The 14,820-nt window shown below is 51.3% G+C and overlaps 1 protein-coding gene across 1 annotated transcript; it reads right to left on the bottom strand.

Annotated features, from left to right (window-relative positions):
- Positions 1–12,999: 12,999 nt before the first annotated feature.
- LOC102242227 (60S ribosomal protein L18a-like) lies at positions 13,000–14,355 on the bottom strand. Its single transcript, XM_014537641.1, is given in 4 exon segments — positions 13,000–13,152; positions 13,315–13,424; positions 13,988–14,064; positions 14,066–14,355. Coding segments are annotated over 4 exon segments (528 nt in total). The 5' UTR covers positions 14,314–14,355; the 3' UTR covers positions 13,000–13,059.
- Positions 14,356–14,820: the final 465 nt, after the last annotated feature.

The following is a 14,820-nucleotide window of genomic DNA, read 5'->3' as shown; positions in this document are numbered from 1 at the left end:
GCTGGCACCAATCACATGCGTGTGTTTTGATCTGTCACTGTCAATCATGAATTTGGTTGACACTTCCTATATAATAAAAGCCTAATATGCAAATCAGTGGAATGACCAGTGAGCGGGGGAGGGGGAACCAGTGAGCAGGCAGTGCCAGGCCAGCCAAGGTGGGTGCCAGTGGGCAGAGGGAGGGGACAGCGATCAGGAGGTGGCAGCAACTGGCAGCAGCGGTGGGACGATGGGGGGCAGGGCCGGAGCTTCCCCCTGGTGGTCAATGCACTCCCACAGGGGGACCACCGCTCAGCCAGATGCCGGGCTGAAGGCTGGTGAGTGCAGCGGTGGTGGCAGGAGCCTCTCCCACCTCCACGGCAGTGCTAAGGATGTCCAACTACGGCTTAGGCCCGCTCCCCATGGTCACTGACCACCTGTCCATGGGAAGCAGGCCTAAACCATCAGTCAGACATCCCTGAGGGCTCCCGGACTGTGAGAGGGTGCAGGCCAGGCTGAGGGACCCCCACAAGTGCACGAATTTTTGTACACTGGGCCTCTAGTCTATTATAGAGAAAGGGCAAATAGCAATATTAAAATATTTCTTCTAATTAATTTCCTTTCAATGTGCACAAATTTGTGCACCAGGCCAGTAGTGTAACATAAAAGATTATGTACCATCATCACCATCATTACCACCATCACCACCATCACCACCATCACCATCATCACCATCATCACCACCATCACCACCATCATCATCATCACCATCATCACCATCATTACCACTATCATCACTATCGGCATCACCAGCATCATCAGCATCATCAGCATTATCAATCCTGCACTTGAAATCTTGCCACCTCCCCATCAGGGTAAAGGGTCTTCCTGTGACAGAGAACACACAACCCTCTGAGTCAGCCCATCCCACTTTGAACAATTTTGTGAATAGAAAGTTATTTGTTTTTTTGTTTGTTTCACTTGTAATCATCCTCTTCATCCCCGTCAGCAAAAATAAAGTCAACATCCCTCTCTTATGTGACATTTCTTCCAATACTTTAAGATAATTGTTGCATATCCCCAAGTCTTTTTATTCCAGACCAAATGGTTTCTTCAGTCATTCCATTTTATTTTTAAATAACATTTTAATTGTGAAATTAATATATGCTCATAGTAAAAAGTTTAGAAACAGAACTGAGCCTCCAAAAGAACAATTGCTTGTAAATCCCACCACTTAGAGATAATTATTCTTACTGTTTTGTTCTTATATTTATTCTATTGTATATAATCGATATGTACATGTTTGCCAAGCTGTAAGAGTCATCTTGTGACCTGCCTTTTTCCTGTAATATATCAGTAACATGCCCAATGTCACTAAACACTCTTCTAATATAATGTCCTTCTGTCTTTAAGAAACTCTAACAGTCCCACCTGCTCCTCACTCAGCAGTCAGAGAAGCCAACACACACACACACACACACACACACACCCCTCCTGCATGTGTGTGTCCATATCCTGGACTTTCCCGCCTATCTGTGCTCTGCCCTGAGGAACCCCTGCTGGGCCCAGGAGCCCTCAGCTCCCTCCCCAGGACCGCTCCTCTGACTTCCGCATCTTCAGTCTCCCCAGGACGGTTTTCTCGGCAGCATGAACACCCTGTGATTTCTCCTCCCTCGCTCCCTCCTCCTCCAGAACCCACCCCATTTCTCAGCTCCTCTTTACAGCAAGCCCCGAAGGCTGTGTACTCAACGTCTCCCTGTCTCTCCATCACTACAAACTTCATCCCTTCCACACACCCCAATAGCTCTTTCCAAGGCCACCACTTAATTAATCATGAACAAATGCAACGATGACTGATTCCGGTTTTCCTCTTACTGTAGTCACTGGGAAGATGCGGAACGGGGCCCAGCCTGGCCCCACAGTTTGGAGAGCTGTGTCACCTGCTCCCTGTGCCCTCCCCCTCTCAGCTGGGGCCAGGCCAAGGCAGGAGAGGAAGGAGGAGAGCAGGGCTGCCGGACCACGCACTCCGTCCCCTGCCCACCTTTCCATCAGTGGGTGCAGGGTGGCGTGTGTACACAGTCGCTGCTTGGTGACTTTTCCAATGTGTCCCAGCACAGGAGAGAGAAAGGGGAAGCGAGGGTCTGGAGACCAGTCCAGCTTCATCACCTAGATCTGTACCAACCTGGGCTCATCAGAGAACCTTTCTGAGCCCAAGTTCTCCCAATTGGTTACCACGAAAACTAAAGGATCTTTGGTTCGAATCTTTGTCCCCAGATGGGCCTTAAAAGTGTGCTTCTCCCTCTGAGTTTGCTGAGGGGAAACAGGCTCCGACAAGGGGGTAGGGGGTGTGGAAAGGACAGTCCCTGCTGCCGGGGTCACCTCGGGGGACAGCAGTTGCCAGTGGCTGGGTCCCCTGAGACCAGGGCTGCAGGTGAGTGGGCAGAGTGACCCTTCCTAAGAGGTCCAACCAGCCTCCACTCTGCCAAGCCAGGCCTCTTGGAATGGGAGGAAGACCCATTCCGGGTAAAAAGGAAAACCTGGGCCCGGCGGTGGGAGAGTGGACGGGCTGGAAGCTGGTCCCCCCACACACCCAGATCATCACTCATCAGCAAGGGCTTGTTTGCCCACCTAGGCCTCACCTTCTGGTCTTTATTTTTTTTTTTTATTTTTTTTTTTTATAATTTTCTGGTCTTTAATATCAGGCTGGGCCAGGCACTGCCCCGTAGACCAGAAGTTGTGTGCGTGTGTTTGTGTGCGTGTGTGTGTGTGTGTGTGTGTGTGGTGCACACACCTCCAGGAAGAGGCTCTGTGACCTACAGGTCCACAAGGGGCCCAGCCCTGAGTGTAGGACAGGAACCTCAGAATTCAGCACCCCGGCCACTGGGGCAAGGTACATGCCCTTGACTGGAATCGAACCTGGGACCTTTCAGTCTGCAGGCCAACACTCTATCCACTGAGCCAAACCGGTTAGGGCACCTTCTGGTCTTTAATATCAGGCTGGGCCAGGCACTGCCCTGTAGACCAGAAGTTGTGTGCGTGTGTTTGTGAGCACGTGTGTGTGTGTGTGTGTGTGTGTGTGTGCTCGCACACACACACCTCCAGGAAGAGGCTCTGTGACCTTCTACAGGTCCCCGAGGGGCCCAGCCCTGAGTGTAGGACAGGAACCTCAGAATTCAGCACCCCGGCCACTGGGGCTGGTACAGCCTCCCTGGGCGGGGCAGGGTCTTACGAGAGCAGAAACAACCCCAGAGCCAGAGGGATTCCTGCAGGACGGAGAGAACACCCGACTGCTCCTTTGCTCCCTCTGGGTAAGAAACACTGTACAACTCTTACCAAAATACTGGGGATCGAAGAACCGCTAACACGAGCCCAGAGTGGAGTCTGAAGCAATGAGATGGGTAGCAGGAGCAGCTCCCGATGTGCCTGATCTCAAAGCCGGACATTTAACTGATGAATCCCTCCACGTAAAAATAAACAGAGACGCCCCAGCTCGGCTTCGTGCCACAGAGAGGAGGGAGGAGTGAAGTCTGCCCCACACGCGGCGAGGCCTGGCCTCTGTGTGGGTGTGTGTGCACGCGTGCGTGAGTGTGAGTAAATGCATTGGCACCTGTGTGAAATGTGCTTTCACGTCAAGCACTCGGATCCTCCGTTTGCCTCAGAGATGGAGGCACTCAGAGTAACAGTCAGACGCAGCCTGAGTACAGAGGAAAGTCCGATCTAATTAGAGCGGCTTCCTGCTGCTCCTCCTGGGGACTGGGGGACCCCATCGGATCCGCGGCGCTTTCAGAAGGAGCTAACCATTATCCCATCAAGTACCGACATCTTTCCATTGAACCCTCCCGAGTCTGCAAGGGTGTTTAATGCCATGAAAACGACTGAAACCCTGCAGGACACTGAGGAAAGGCCTGCTGATTCCCGTCAGTCCTTCCTGAACCTCCAACAAGGCGGGAATTCTTTTCCGATGAGTCTCTGGCTCCAAAGCCGGATGGACTTTTGGAAGAAGCAAGAGCTTTGATGTAAGAGAACAGCCATCCCATGAGCCAGCAGATGGGCTGCCCCATGAATGGACCAAGGAGCGGTTCTGTTGATTAGCTCCGACAAACTCCAGGGCTCAGGCAGGTCCTGCCGTCCTGAATGGTGAAAGAAAGAAAAATGGCATAACAATGCACATTTATAAAAATAACATATGTTCTTACACAAATCAAATCCCAAAACACCCTCTTTCTTATCCGCTACCACGAAGAAGAAGGAGGAGGAGGAGGAGGAGGAGGAGGAGGAGGAGGAGGAGGAGGAGGAGGAGGAGGGGAAAAGATCATGGACTCTGACATCAGGAAAAGCTGCAGCCACTGGTGGGTGCTCCGGGCTGGGGGGCGGCTGAAGATGTGCAGAGAGGACTCCTAGGCTGAAGGCAGGAGTCTCGGGCCAGGCATGCAAGACAAGGGTTTCTGTTCTCACTGATTTGGGGCAAATGGAAAACCCATAGGAAACTGCTGTGTCTCCAAGATAGGTAAACAGAAGAAACCCAACATCTTAACCTAAGAAAAAATTCAAAATCAAAACCAAAATATAGCAAGAAAGCAGGTGAAGAGAACACTCCAAAACACTTACTGCAAGAAGTTAAAGTTCAGGAAAAAGCTGCCTCATGTTCTCAAGTAAATGAAAGAAAATATGCAGAAATATATACATCTAGCTACCTTTTTTCAAGCAACCTTTGTTAAGTGTTTTCTAAGTCATTGTGCTAAGTAAGTACTGTACATATATCATGTTAGTTAAGCCTTAAAGTAAGTATTATTTCCATTTTACAGATAAGGGAAACTCAAAGAAATTAATTGATAATTATAATAACAATAAATGAAACGGAGAGAAATTCACTGTTCCAGTTTATATTTGCTGTGCAACAAGTCACCCCGAGAGTTAGTGGTGTAAAGACCATTTTATTATGCTCACAATTCTGTAAGTCAGTAATGAGGGAGGCCCCGGGGCATGAGGAAAGCTCGACTCTGCTCTACAAGTTCTGTCGCCATAGCCACCATGGTTCAAACAGCAGGAGAGAGCAGGGACTGCTCAACCTAGCCATGTGTCTGGGCCCTTTTTTTTTTTCAGCTCAAGCTTGCTTTTAAAATGTTATTTTTTAAATAACATTTATTCTATAGATGTAATATATTTTAGTTCTCTACGAGGATACTAACATAATTATTTCTAATTTTAATTTTTAAGTCTACTTTAGCTTAATTTTAATTCTAATTATAATTTACAAGAGGCCCGGTGCATAAAATTCATGCACGGGAGGGGTCCCCTCAGCCCAGCCTGCACCCTCTCCAATCCAGGATCCCTCGGGGGATGTCTGCCAGTTTAGGCCTGATCCCGGGGATCGGGCCTAAACCAGCAGTCAGACATCCCTCTCACAATCTGGGACTGCTGGCTCCTAACTGCTCAACTGCCTGCCTGCGTGATCACCCCCAACTGTCCCCCACTGGCCTGGTCACCCCCAACTGTCCCCCCTGCCGGCCTGGTCACCCTACGCAGCCTGCTGTTCAGTCGTTTGGTCATCCCTCACTAACCCCCCTGCCCGCCTGGTCGCCCCACACAGCCTGCTGTTTGGTCATTACTGTTACTGTAACAGGGTCCCAGACAATTTACATATTCCTCTATTATTAGTATAGTTTTTTTGTTCTTTCACATTTTTTATTTTGTATAATTGACGTACAACATTTTATTAGTTTCAGGTATATGACCTAATGACTCAATATCTGTATATACTGTGAAATGATCACCACAATAAATCTAGTTAACATCTGCCCCACATACAGTTTACACTTTAATTTAGACATTTGTTCATGTCCCCTGGGCTGTGTCTACGCTCTGCAGAGCCGACTGTTCTGTCTGTCATTGGTGTGCAGTCTTCGTGCTGTCTCCCTCCGTGTCAGGCTGCCCTAGGTTTGGGCTAAGACATGAAGAGAGGATGATGGTGGAGAAAGAGCTAAGAGGTGAGGCGGGGGGCGGGGGGGGGATTTAGCTCCGTGGTCATGGAGGCGCCCACAGGCCTGGCTGCAGGCTTGTGGGTGTGGGGCCTGCCCCAATGGGCAGCTGACTCCCTTGCTCCTTGGGCGTCCGATGAGTCACCTGAGCCTCTCGAGCTGAGCTGTTTCTCTGCTGTTTCCGACTCCCTCACTGGGGGCCCTCCTCAAAGACCGAACGTGGGGTCCCGGTGTCAGGCATTACATAGAGGGACGCCTCATCTCAGCTTTGCCCACGACTGGACCCCACGTCTCTGACCCAATCTGCACACGAGCCATGCTGGGTGTGGCGATCGGGAGCTGCTCAGTCAAGCCCTGGGTGGAACAAGGCTGACTGGGACCCTGTGTCACCTTTTCTGGGGTCCCATGACCACAGTTGTGGCTGAGGATCTTAGAGCGTCGATGAATGGGGAGCAGGAACCTCCTGAGCTCCAGGCCATGGCTGTGGTCCACCTCCTGCCCCTGGACATTGCAAGTGCAGCAGCAACCGAGGCTTCTGAAAGCCAGGTCACCACAGAGCAGCACCCTCCCTGCCAACTGCCCAGAACCTCCAAGAGGCTGGCCAAGTTCCCCAGCTCCAGACCAGAGTGCCTGCCCAGCCCCCACTCACACCCAAGCCATTGCTGGGGTCTCACTTCAGACCCAAGAGACCCCAGGTCCGGCTGTGGCTCCACCAGACCGAGAGCATCCCCGTGCCCAGCCTCCTGCTCCTGAAACTGCAGCCACAGGGGTCCGCCCTCACCACTGCCCTGGATGCTGGGATGCGGGGTCCCGAACACTTCCCAGGAGGGCCAGCCTGGCATAGCAGCCAACTGTCCCCCACCCCTGCCGTGCCCTCAAGGGCAAGGCAACCTCAGTCAGAGAGGAGCTGTGAATTGTGGTCTCTCGGCGGCTCCTCCCAGGCAGGTGGCACTGGGCCCCCGCGGGCACTGTCACTTCTGAATGGAGCGGATGTACTTCCACACTCTGGACCTGAGCTCAGGCCTCGTTGCCGGGAAACAGCTTGGGCTCCCACCTCATCCTTCACGCTGGGAGTTGTGGATGAAAGGAGCCACATGCTGACCTGACAAGCTCAGGGGAGGCCTGCATGGCAGTTTTGCAAACTCAGAGACCTAAAGTAACCACAAAGGATGGTCTGAAATTAAACTTTAACTAAAGCAGTTATGGTGGACAGTTACGTCCTAGGCCAGTATCTTCACTGACAAGGTCAACCTTGACCTTAACTGAGCCTGTCTTTTTGCATCTATGATAACATACCCTTGAAATGTCTGGGTAACTTGTAACTTCCCTTTTTCTGGAGCCCCTGGGGCACAACCAAATGTGCTGGGCGCCAGGACAGGTACCACAAATTCCTTCATTTTCATGTTAACTGTTCCTGCACCCACCTAAGTATGTGTCCATCATTTCACTTTTTATCCAATCCCAGGGGTTTCCCCTGCTTTGCTTTATCCCTCCTCCTTAATCTATCACCAATGGATTTCATGTAACCCACCTATGTCCCTCCTCTGATTGCAATGTATAAATACAAATGTAACCTGCCATTCTCCAGAGCATTATCTCAATTCGTTGAGGTTCTGCTTCCTGGCATATGTCGACAGTTTGGCTCAAATAAACTCACAAAAATTCTTTACAGGTTTCAATGGTTTTTATGTTAACAGAGTGAAACTGGTGGTGCGGGAGGTGAGGCCTGTCTGCATGGGGGCCGTGGGCTCGGAGTTAATGCGTCCCCTGGAATTCGGGGTCATGTTCGGTGCCCCACCTTACGTGTCTGGACTTTAATATCACCTCCTACCTACACCACGGTCCTTTCACAGCCCCGGGAGTGCCTCGGCCCTGGAGAAAATTCCTTAATAGACTATGAGTGTTAATACCCAGCGCAGTAAATAAGACAAGACTCAATGTTCCTCAGGGGAGAGAAGTAGGCACTTCAGAGTCGTAAAAACGTGGCTTTTCCACAAAACCATTGCATTCAACATAAATAGAGAACAAAAGGGCACTAGGGTTTGTTCAGCTTGTTTATACCAAGTGCGCACAACATAAGAATCACCTCAATTTTTAAAGCCCGTCTTCTCCAGCGTAGTTTGAGAGGTCTTTTAATACTCTACCCCAGGGGTCCTCAAACTACGGCCCGCGGGCCACATGCAAATACAAATATTGTATTTGTTCCCGTTTTGTTTTTTTACTTCAAAATAAGATATGTGCAGTGTGCATAGGAACTTGTTCATAGTTTTTTTTTAAACTATAGTCCGGCCCTCCAATGGTCTGAGGGACAGTGAACTGGCCCCCTGTTTAAAAAGTTTGAGGACCCCTGCTCTACCCGTTTTGTGGTGTCTGAACAGTGAGAAGATACAAAGCTTTTTAAGTATCTAGACTCCCCCCGCAAAAAAAAATATTAAGAGAAAACATATAAAGGAAGGCAGCCATGCCTGGCAGTCCCGGAACCGTGTGGCTGACTCCAGGGGGCAGGGTTGGAGGTGGCAGTGAGCACAGCTCTGCAGCCCCTCCTCCTGGGGCTCCCCCAGCAGCACCCCTTTCTAAGTGGTCATGTGGGTGCTCACACCCACCACCCTCCCCAGCAAGAACCCCTGGGAGGCACTGGGCAGACACCCCCAGTTCTGTCCTCGGGAATCAAAGGAAAAGGATTCACTGCTCTGAGCGCAGGGGCTGAACAGAAGGCCCCAGAGAGGCACCATGTCAGAGGCCAAGTGCAGGGCCCAGCGCTGCCCACTCACTGGCTATAGGACCTGGGCCCCACCGCTCAGGGTGGCTGAGTTAATAAATGTTTGACCAAATACAGCAGGCTAATTTTTAAGTCAATAATGCTGTATGGCCCACAGATGATGTTATAAGTATCCAAAGACCCTTGGCAGAAGGCTCTCCACCCCTGAGCTATAGGCTCAGTGCTGGGTGATTGTAACAGAGCCACTGCGCACAGGAGAGCTCATTGCAGCGGAGGTGTAACCCATCGGGGATTCCGTCTGGGCCTGTGATTCAGCAGACGCACAGAGGCTGGAATGACAGGTGTCCAAGAGCCGACACAGCGCTGGTGTGATTAATGCATGAGCAACACAGCATGTCACAGCAGCCCTGGCTCACTCATGCTCACTCCTGGGAAGCGGCCTGCCTGCAGCTGACACGGACACTCAGAAGAGGCCTGAGAACAATGAAAAAACTAGGACAGAGGCAGCTGGACAGGTTCCGCAGACCCATCCCCATGGGCACTGCAGACCACGTGTCCCAGGCCCTGGGTCCACCAGGCGTGTCCTAGCATCCTGGCCATCGACGACACATTTAAGACTGGCTCCTCGGGAGCCACCGTCCCTCTGAGTGAACAGGACACGCCCGGGAGGGCAGCTGTGAGCAGGGCCCTGGTTGGCCTTGGCATATTGGGTTGACGGTGGTCAATGCATCGCACCCGAGGGTCCCCAGGGCCAGAAGAGAACCAAAGGAAGGCAAAGCCCCAGACAAAAGTGCCCGAGGCCAGTCCCCGTCTGCAGGGAGCGTGGAGGTGGCCGGTCCCAGGACAGTCTCGGCATTTTCGCGTGTCTCCGTGAGTTCAGAACTCAGCCTGTGACCGGCTGCAGCAGGAGGAAGAGTTATGACTTGTGAGTTTGAAAAGCGAGAAGCAGCCGGGCTCCCCCCACCCCTGGGAGATACTGGGGTGGGAAGTTCAGGATCAATTTCAACTGCAAAGACCAAGGTGATTTAGGAGGTAAAACATTTGCATTTGTGTCAGATTTCCACACCTTCCCCTGCAGCTCCCCACGCCCCAGCCACACCGCATTGCTCACCTCACCCCTGACGACAGCAGGCCTCAGGGGCTCATGTCTGCAGCTTAGAGCCCCACAGCGTTGCCTTGGGCCCACGGGAGCCTTCCCCGGACTTGACCCCCTGCCTGTGGTCTCAGCTCAGGGCCCCAGCACACACTGACCCATTGTGCACTAGCTGAGCTGGCCCCAGGCCAGACTCCCTGCGCTAGTACATATTTTTCAAATCCCACCATTTATGGATTTGGTTTGGTAGCTTTAGGCTGATGATGTACTTAATTTCACCACCAGATTAAGTTTGAATGAACCGAAAGGAAAAAAAAACACAAATATAAAACAATACCTGACCAAGCTCAATGCTCTGGAACAGGTGTTTCCTATCTACACACCTCGCCACTTTCCTCCCCAGACCAGGCTGGGCCCCGAGGCATGTCTTTAAAACAGCTTTGCAATAAGGGGCAGGGCCTGGCCAGGCTGGACGCCCCTTGGGGCAGCTGTCTCTCGGGCCCATTAAATACAGCAGGACAGTGGAGCTGGGGGCCCGGGTACCATTGAAACCTCCTGGATGAGTTTACATCCACAGGAGAAGAAAAGGGACTAGGACTGCCCTCGGGGGAAGCCAGTGTTTAGGGGAGCCTGGCAGATGGAGCCGCCAGAGAGGTGGGAGGGAAGCTGGGCGTGTGGCAGGTGAATTGTCTGACTTGACTGAAATGACCTTTAAATGTCACAGCTCCCCTTGCCAGGCCGGTTTGGCTCAGTGATTGAGCATTGACCTATGAACCAGGAGGTCATGGTTCAATTCCCAGTCAGGGCACATGCCCAGGTTCCAGGCTCCATCCCCAGTAGGGGGCGTGCAGGAGGCAGCCCATAGATGAATCTCTCTCATCACTGATGTTACTATCTCTCTCTCTCCCTTCCTGTCTGAAATCAATAAAAATATATTTTATAAATAAATAAATACAGCAGGTCGCAGCCGGGGTTAACTATCTGCAGCCATCAAGTCTGTCCACCTTCCCCTGCAGGGGGGTCAAGAGTCTATGGACAAAGCGGGAAGTCTATAGAAACTTCACCAACCTCCTTCTAGAACTGCTTTACAAAAGTCATTTTTAGTCAATAAAAAGGCAGAGTAGCAGAATAAAATGCTCAGTCAGCAAACCCATATGTTTTCCAAAAGTTGCTTCTCAGGCACCGTTGCTCAGGCCGTTGCTCGGCCGAGGGCCCAGGCCTGCACCCACACCATCTGTGGCATTCATTGTGATGAAATAGCCCACACCAAAGTTATTCAGAAGTCCCAGCTTTGGAATCAAAGCAAAGTGGGGTTTTACCTGGGCTCTACCAGTCACTTGCTGTGTGACCCTGGGGGAATTTCTTAGCCTCTCTGTGCCTCTGATTCCTCATTTAGAAAAAGGAAGTGAGACACTCCCAGCTTTCAATGAGATAATACACGTGTGTGTGTGTGTGTGTGTGTGTGTGTGTGTGTGTGTGTGACCTGACCCTGGTCATCAGAACCGCCCCAGGCAGGCTTCCCTGCAGCAGACGAGTGAGGTCAGGCCTCACCTGGCCGGAGGGGCAGCTGCTGGGGAAACACACACACACACACACACACACACAAACACCCGTCCCCGGGCTGCTATGTGCACCTGGAGTCTGAGTTCGGCATGTGGGAACTCATTTGTCAGCCCGGGCCTTTGGTCCAGGCAGTAGTGACCACATGCAGGGAGTGTGGTTTAACACAGCGGAAATGAGCCACAACTCCCAATACCTCAGCCAACCTGGGCCACCAACATCGCATTCTTCAGAGGATTGTCCATTCTCTTGCCCACCTCCCCAAAAAAATCACTTGATAGGAAAATGTAAATGAGATCGATATAAAGGTATCTTGAAAAGCTTGTTTTGCTCTGCTAGGACCCCATAAATGCATGTATCTGCTAAGCAATACAGCCCCAAGCCGTTTCACTAAGTAAGCATCAGGGCCCTCTAAATTCCTGGTCAGGCCCAGCCCTGTGAGAAGAAGAGAATTTAAGAGCCGCAAGAACGACCACTTGGCGGGGCCTGCCCCTCAGCTTGTCACAGGGCCCTTTGTGGGACTGAATATATTTTAGCTTGGGCAGAGAAAATGCATTTGCCAAAAGGGTTATTCTTACCTTAGCAGTGATTCATTTAAGTGGTTTCCCGGGAGAGGTGTTTTATTATGATTTCTCAGCTCTCTGCTTGGTCCCTCCCTTGCAGTGGGTCTGGGCCTCTCATAACACACAAACGATCCATCCCACCACCTTCCCCAGGTGAGCTGACCCTCATGTCCTGGAGGTGGGCCCGACTTGGGAACAATCCACATCCAGGGAAGGAAAGCCAGGCCACCCCATCCCTGGTTCCCAGGACTCATGGAGGCCCACAGGGCCCACGGCACACTCATGGGGTCAGGTCCTCTCCCACGTGTCCCCACTGTGCTGGCCACCCCTTAAGGCTCTAACCTGGGAGGACACAGAGATTGAGAAAAGGAACTTTACTTGTAAATAAGGTTTACAAGGGACCAGGCTCACCAATAAAAATACAGCAGGTATTTAAAGGAGCAGCCTAGCAGGTCAGAAAACTTAGACAATGACTGCTCTGCTCCAGCCAAACAGCACAGAGAAAAATGGCCCCACCTTTGCCCAAGACAGCAAAGGCGGAAGTCCAGGCATCTCACCCCCCGGCAGTCACAGGACAGCACCTGTCTCCTGTCACAGCCTCAACTGAAAACCGCTTATCATACCGAGAGCCAGGTGGACCTCAAACTGAGTGAAAAAAAGACACCAATAGATGCCAACACGACATGACAGAGACATGGAGTTATCCAACCAAGATTTTAAAGCAGCCAGGATAAGAATGCTTCAAGGAGCAAGTTTGCCCAATATGACTAAACAAATTTTAAAAATTCAAAAGCCTTACCCGGCCAGCGTGGCTCAGTGGTTGAGCATCGACCTATGAACCAGGAGGTCACAGTTTTATTCCCAGTTTTATTCCCAGTCAGGGCACATGCCCAGGTTGCAGGCTCAATCCCAGTGTGGGATGCGGGAGACAGCCGACCAATGATTCTCTCTCATCATTGATGATTCCATCTCTCTCTCCTTCTCTCCCTTCCTCTCTGAAATCAATAAAAATATATATTTAAAACATAAATTAAAATAATAAAAAATAAAAATTCAAAAGCCTCAGCAAAGAAATAGAAAGTCTCAACTAAGAAAAATATATATATATTTTTTTTACTTTCCCAAAGAGTTTATTTGGGCAGACCAAGGGACGGAGAGACCCTGCATCTAAAAGAAGGTGTTGGGCCTCTTGGTGGTGAAGCGTGGCTTGTGCTGGCGACGAAGGACCCGGTGCGGCAACGGGAACTTGATCTTGGAGTCCTGTGACAAAGAGAGGCAGGTGAGGGGGTGGTGTGGTGGAAGCCTCTTAACCTTGTCCTTTGAAAGGTCTACAGAGGTGTGGACATGCCCCACTGGGCTCCTGCGTCAGACCCAAGGCTAGGGGGAGCCCCCCTCAGTCCAGCAGGGGCCCAGCGCACTCACGTGGAACTGCTTGACTGCTGGTCGGCGGCACTTGCTGGCTGCAATCTCCTCCACCTTCATGATCTGGATTGAGTGGGCGCGGGCACGGTGCCGGGCCCCCATATCTCGGTCTGCAGGGTGAACAGGCACGAAGGTCTGAGTGTTCCTCAAAACTCCCCTTAGGTGCTTGCCTAGGAGGCCCCTCTCTGGCCACCAGGAGTGTAGAACCTTCCAATTCACTTTAAGGGGCACAGTCACAGCCCCCAAAGGCGACAAGATCCACTTGCTGTTAGCACCTGTTTCAACTGCAGCTACAGCAAACAGCAGCTCTTGGGTTTAGGTGCTTGGGTTTCAACCCTGATAGGTTACCCACCCTGGGAGCACCTTGGCCCACTACAGGTCCCAACACTGGACAGGGGCTGGTCGCGGTGATGGGTGGGAGCTGCGTCTCTACCAGAGACTGGCCCCAAAAGTCCACTTGCAGCCAGGTTCCAGGAAAAGGTGCTCCTGGGATATCCTCTCCATTTCTACCCCCTAAGCAAACCCCCATCACCATCCCTGGGACTCCCCACACCCCCAAAAGGCTCCTGCATTTGTCCTGCCTCAGTCTAGGGGGGAGGTGTCAGACAGCTGCAGATGTCTGTCGAGGATGACTCTGAAAGGAAGGACGTGGCTGTGGCACAAGACAACTCACAGCACTGGGTGACGGCGCCGGCGGTGGTCAGGTCCCGGTACTCCCGGTACATGTTGTGGGTGCCACTGCGGGAATCAGCGCAGCCAGATGCCGAAGTTCTTTACCCGAAGGGGGGATTTTTCAAACACCTGCCCACAGTAGACGATTTCCCCTGAAGACTTCTTCATCTTCTTTAGTTGAGACACAAAGTACCAGAAGCGGGACTTGGCAACAACATGGTTAGGTGCAAAGATGCGCATGCGGTAGAGGGGTGGCGTGTGGCACTTGGGGGTGGGCAGGCAGCGCCCCACCACCTTGTACTCTCGAAGCGTGCCCGAGGCCTTCATGGCGTTCTCCCCGCGTTCGCCACCACCCACAAAAGGCAGAAAAATATATTTTTAAATGGAAATTTAAGAACTAAAAAGTTCAATAACTGAAATGTAAAACTCGGTGGATAAGCTCAACAGCAGAATGGAGAGAACAGGGAAAAGACTCAGTGAACCAGATGTTAACTATAATTAAAATAAATTTTAGTCCGGCCGGTGTGGCTCCATGGCTGAGTGTATAGACCTATGAAGCAAAAGGTCACCGTTCGATTCCCAGTCAGGGCACATGTCCGAGTTGTGGGCTCGATCCCCAATGTGGGGCATGTGGGAGGCAGCTGATCAATGATTCTCTCTCATTGATGTTTGTCTCTCTCTCTCTCTCTCTCTCTCTCTCTCTCTCTTCCTCTCCGAAATCAATTAAAAAAATAAAAATAAAAATTTTAAAAAGACTCGGGAGACAGACTGTCCAAATTGAACAAGGAGAGAAAATATTTTGAAAAATAAAGAGTATCAAAGAGTTAGCCTTCG

The sequence above is a fragment of the Myotis brandtii genome, unplaced genomic scaffold (genome assembly GCF_000412655.1).
Source record: "Myotis brandtii unplaced genomic scaffold, ASM41265v1 scaffold180, whole genome shotgun sequence".
Taxonomy (NCBI): Eukaryota; Metazoa; Chordata; class Mammalia; order Chiroptera; family Vespertilionidae; genus Myotis; species Myotis brandtii.
Note: the sequence above shows the minus strand (reverse complement) of the source record. Positions and strands in the feature narration are given on the sequence as shown.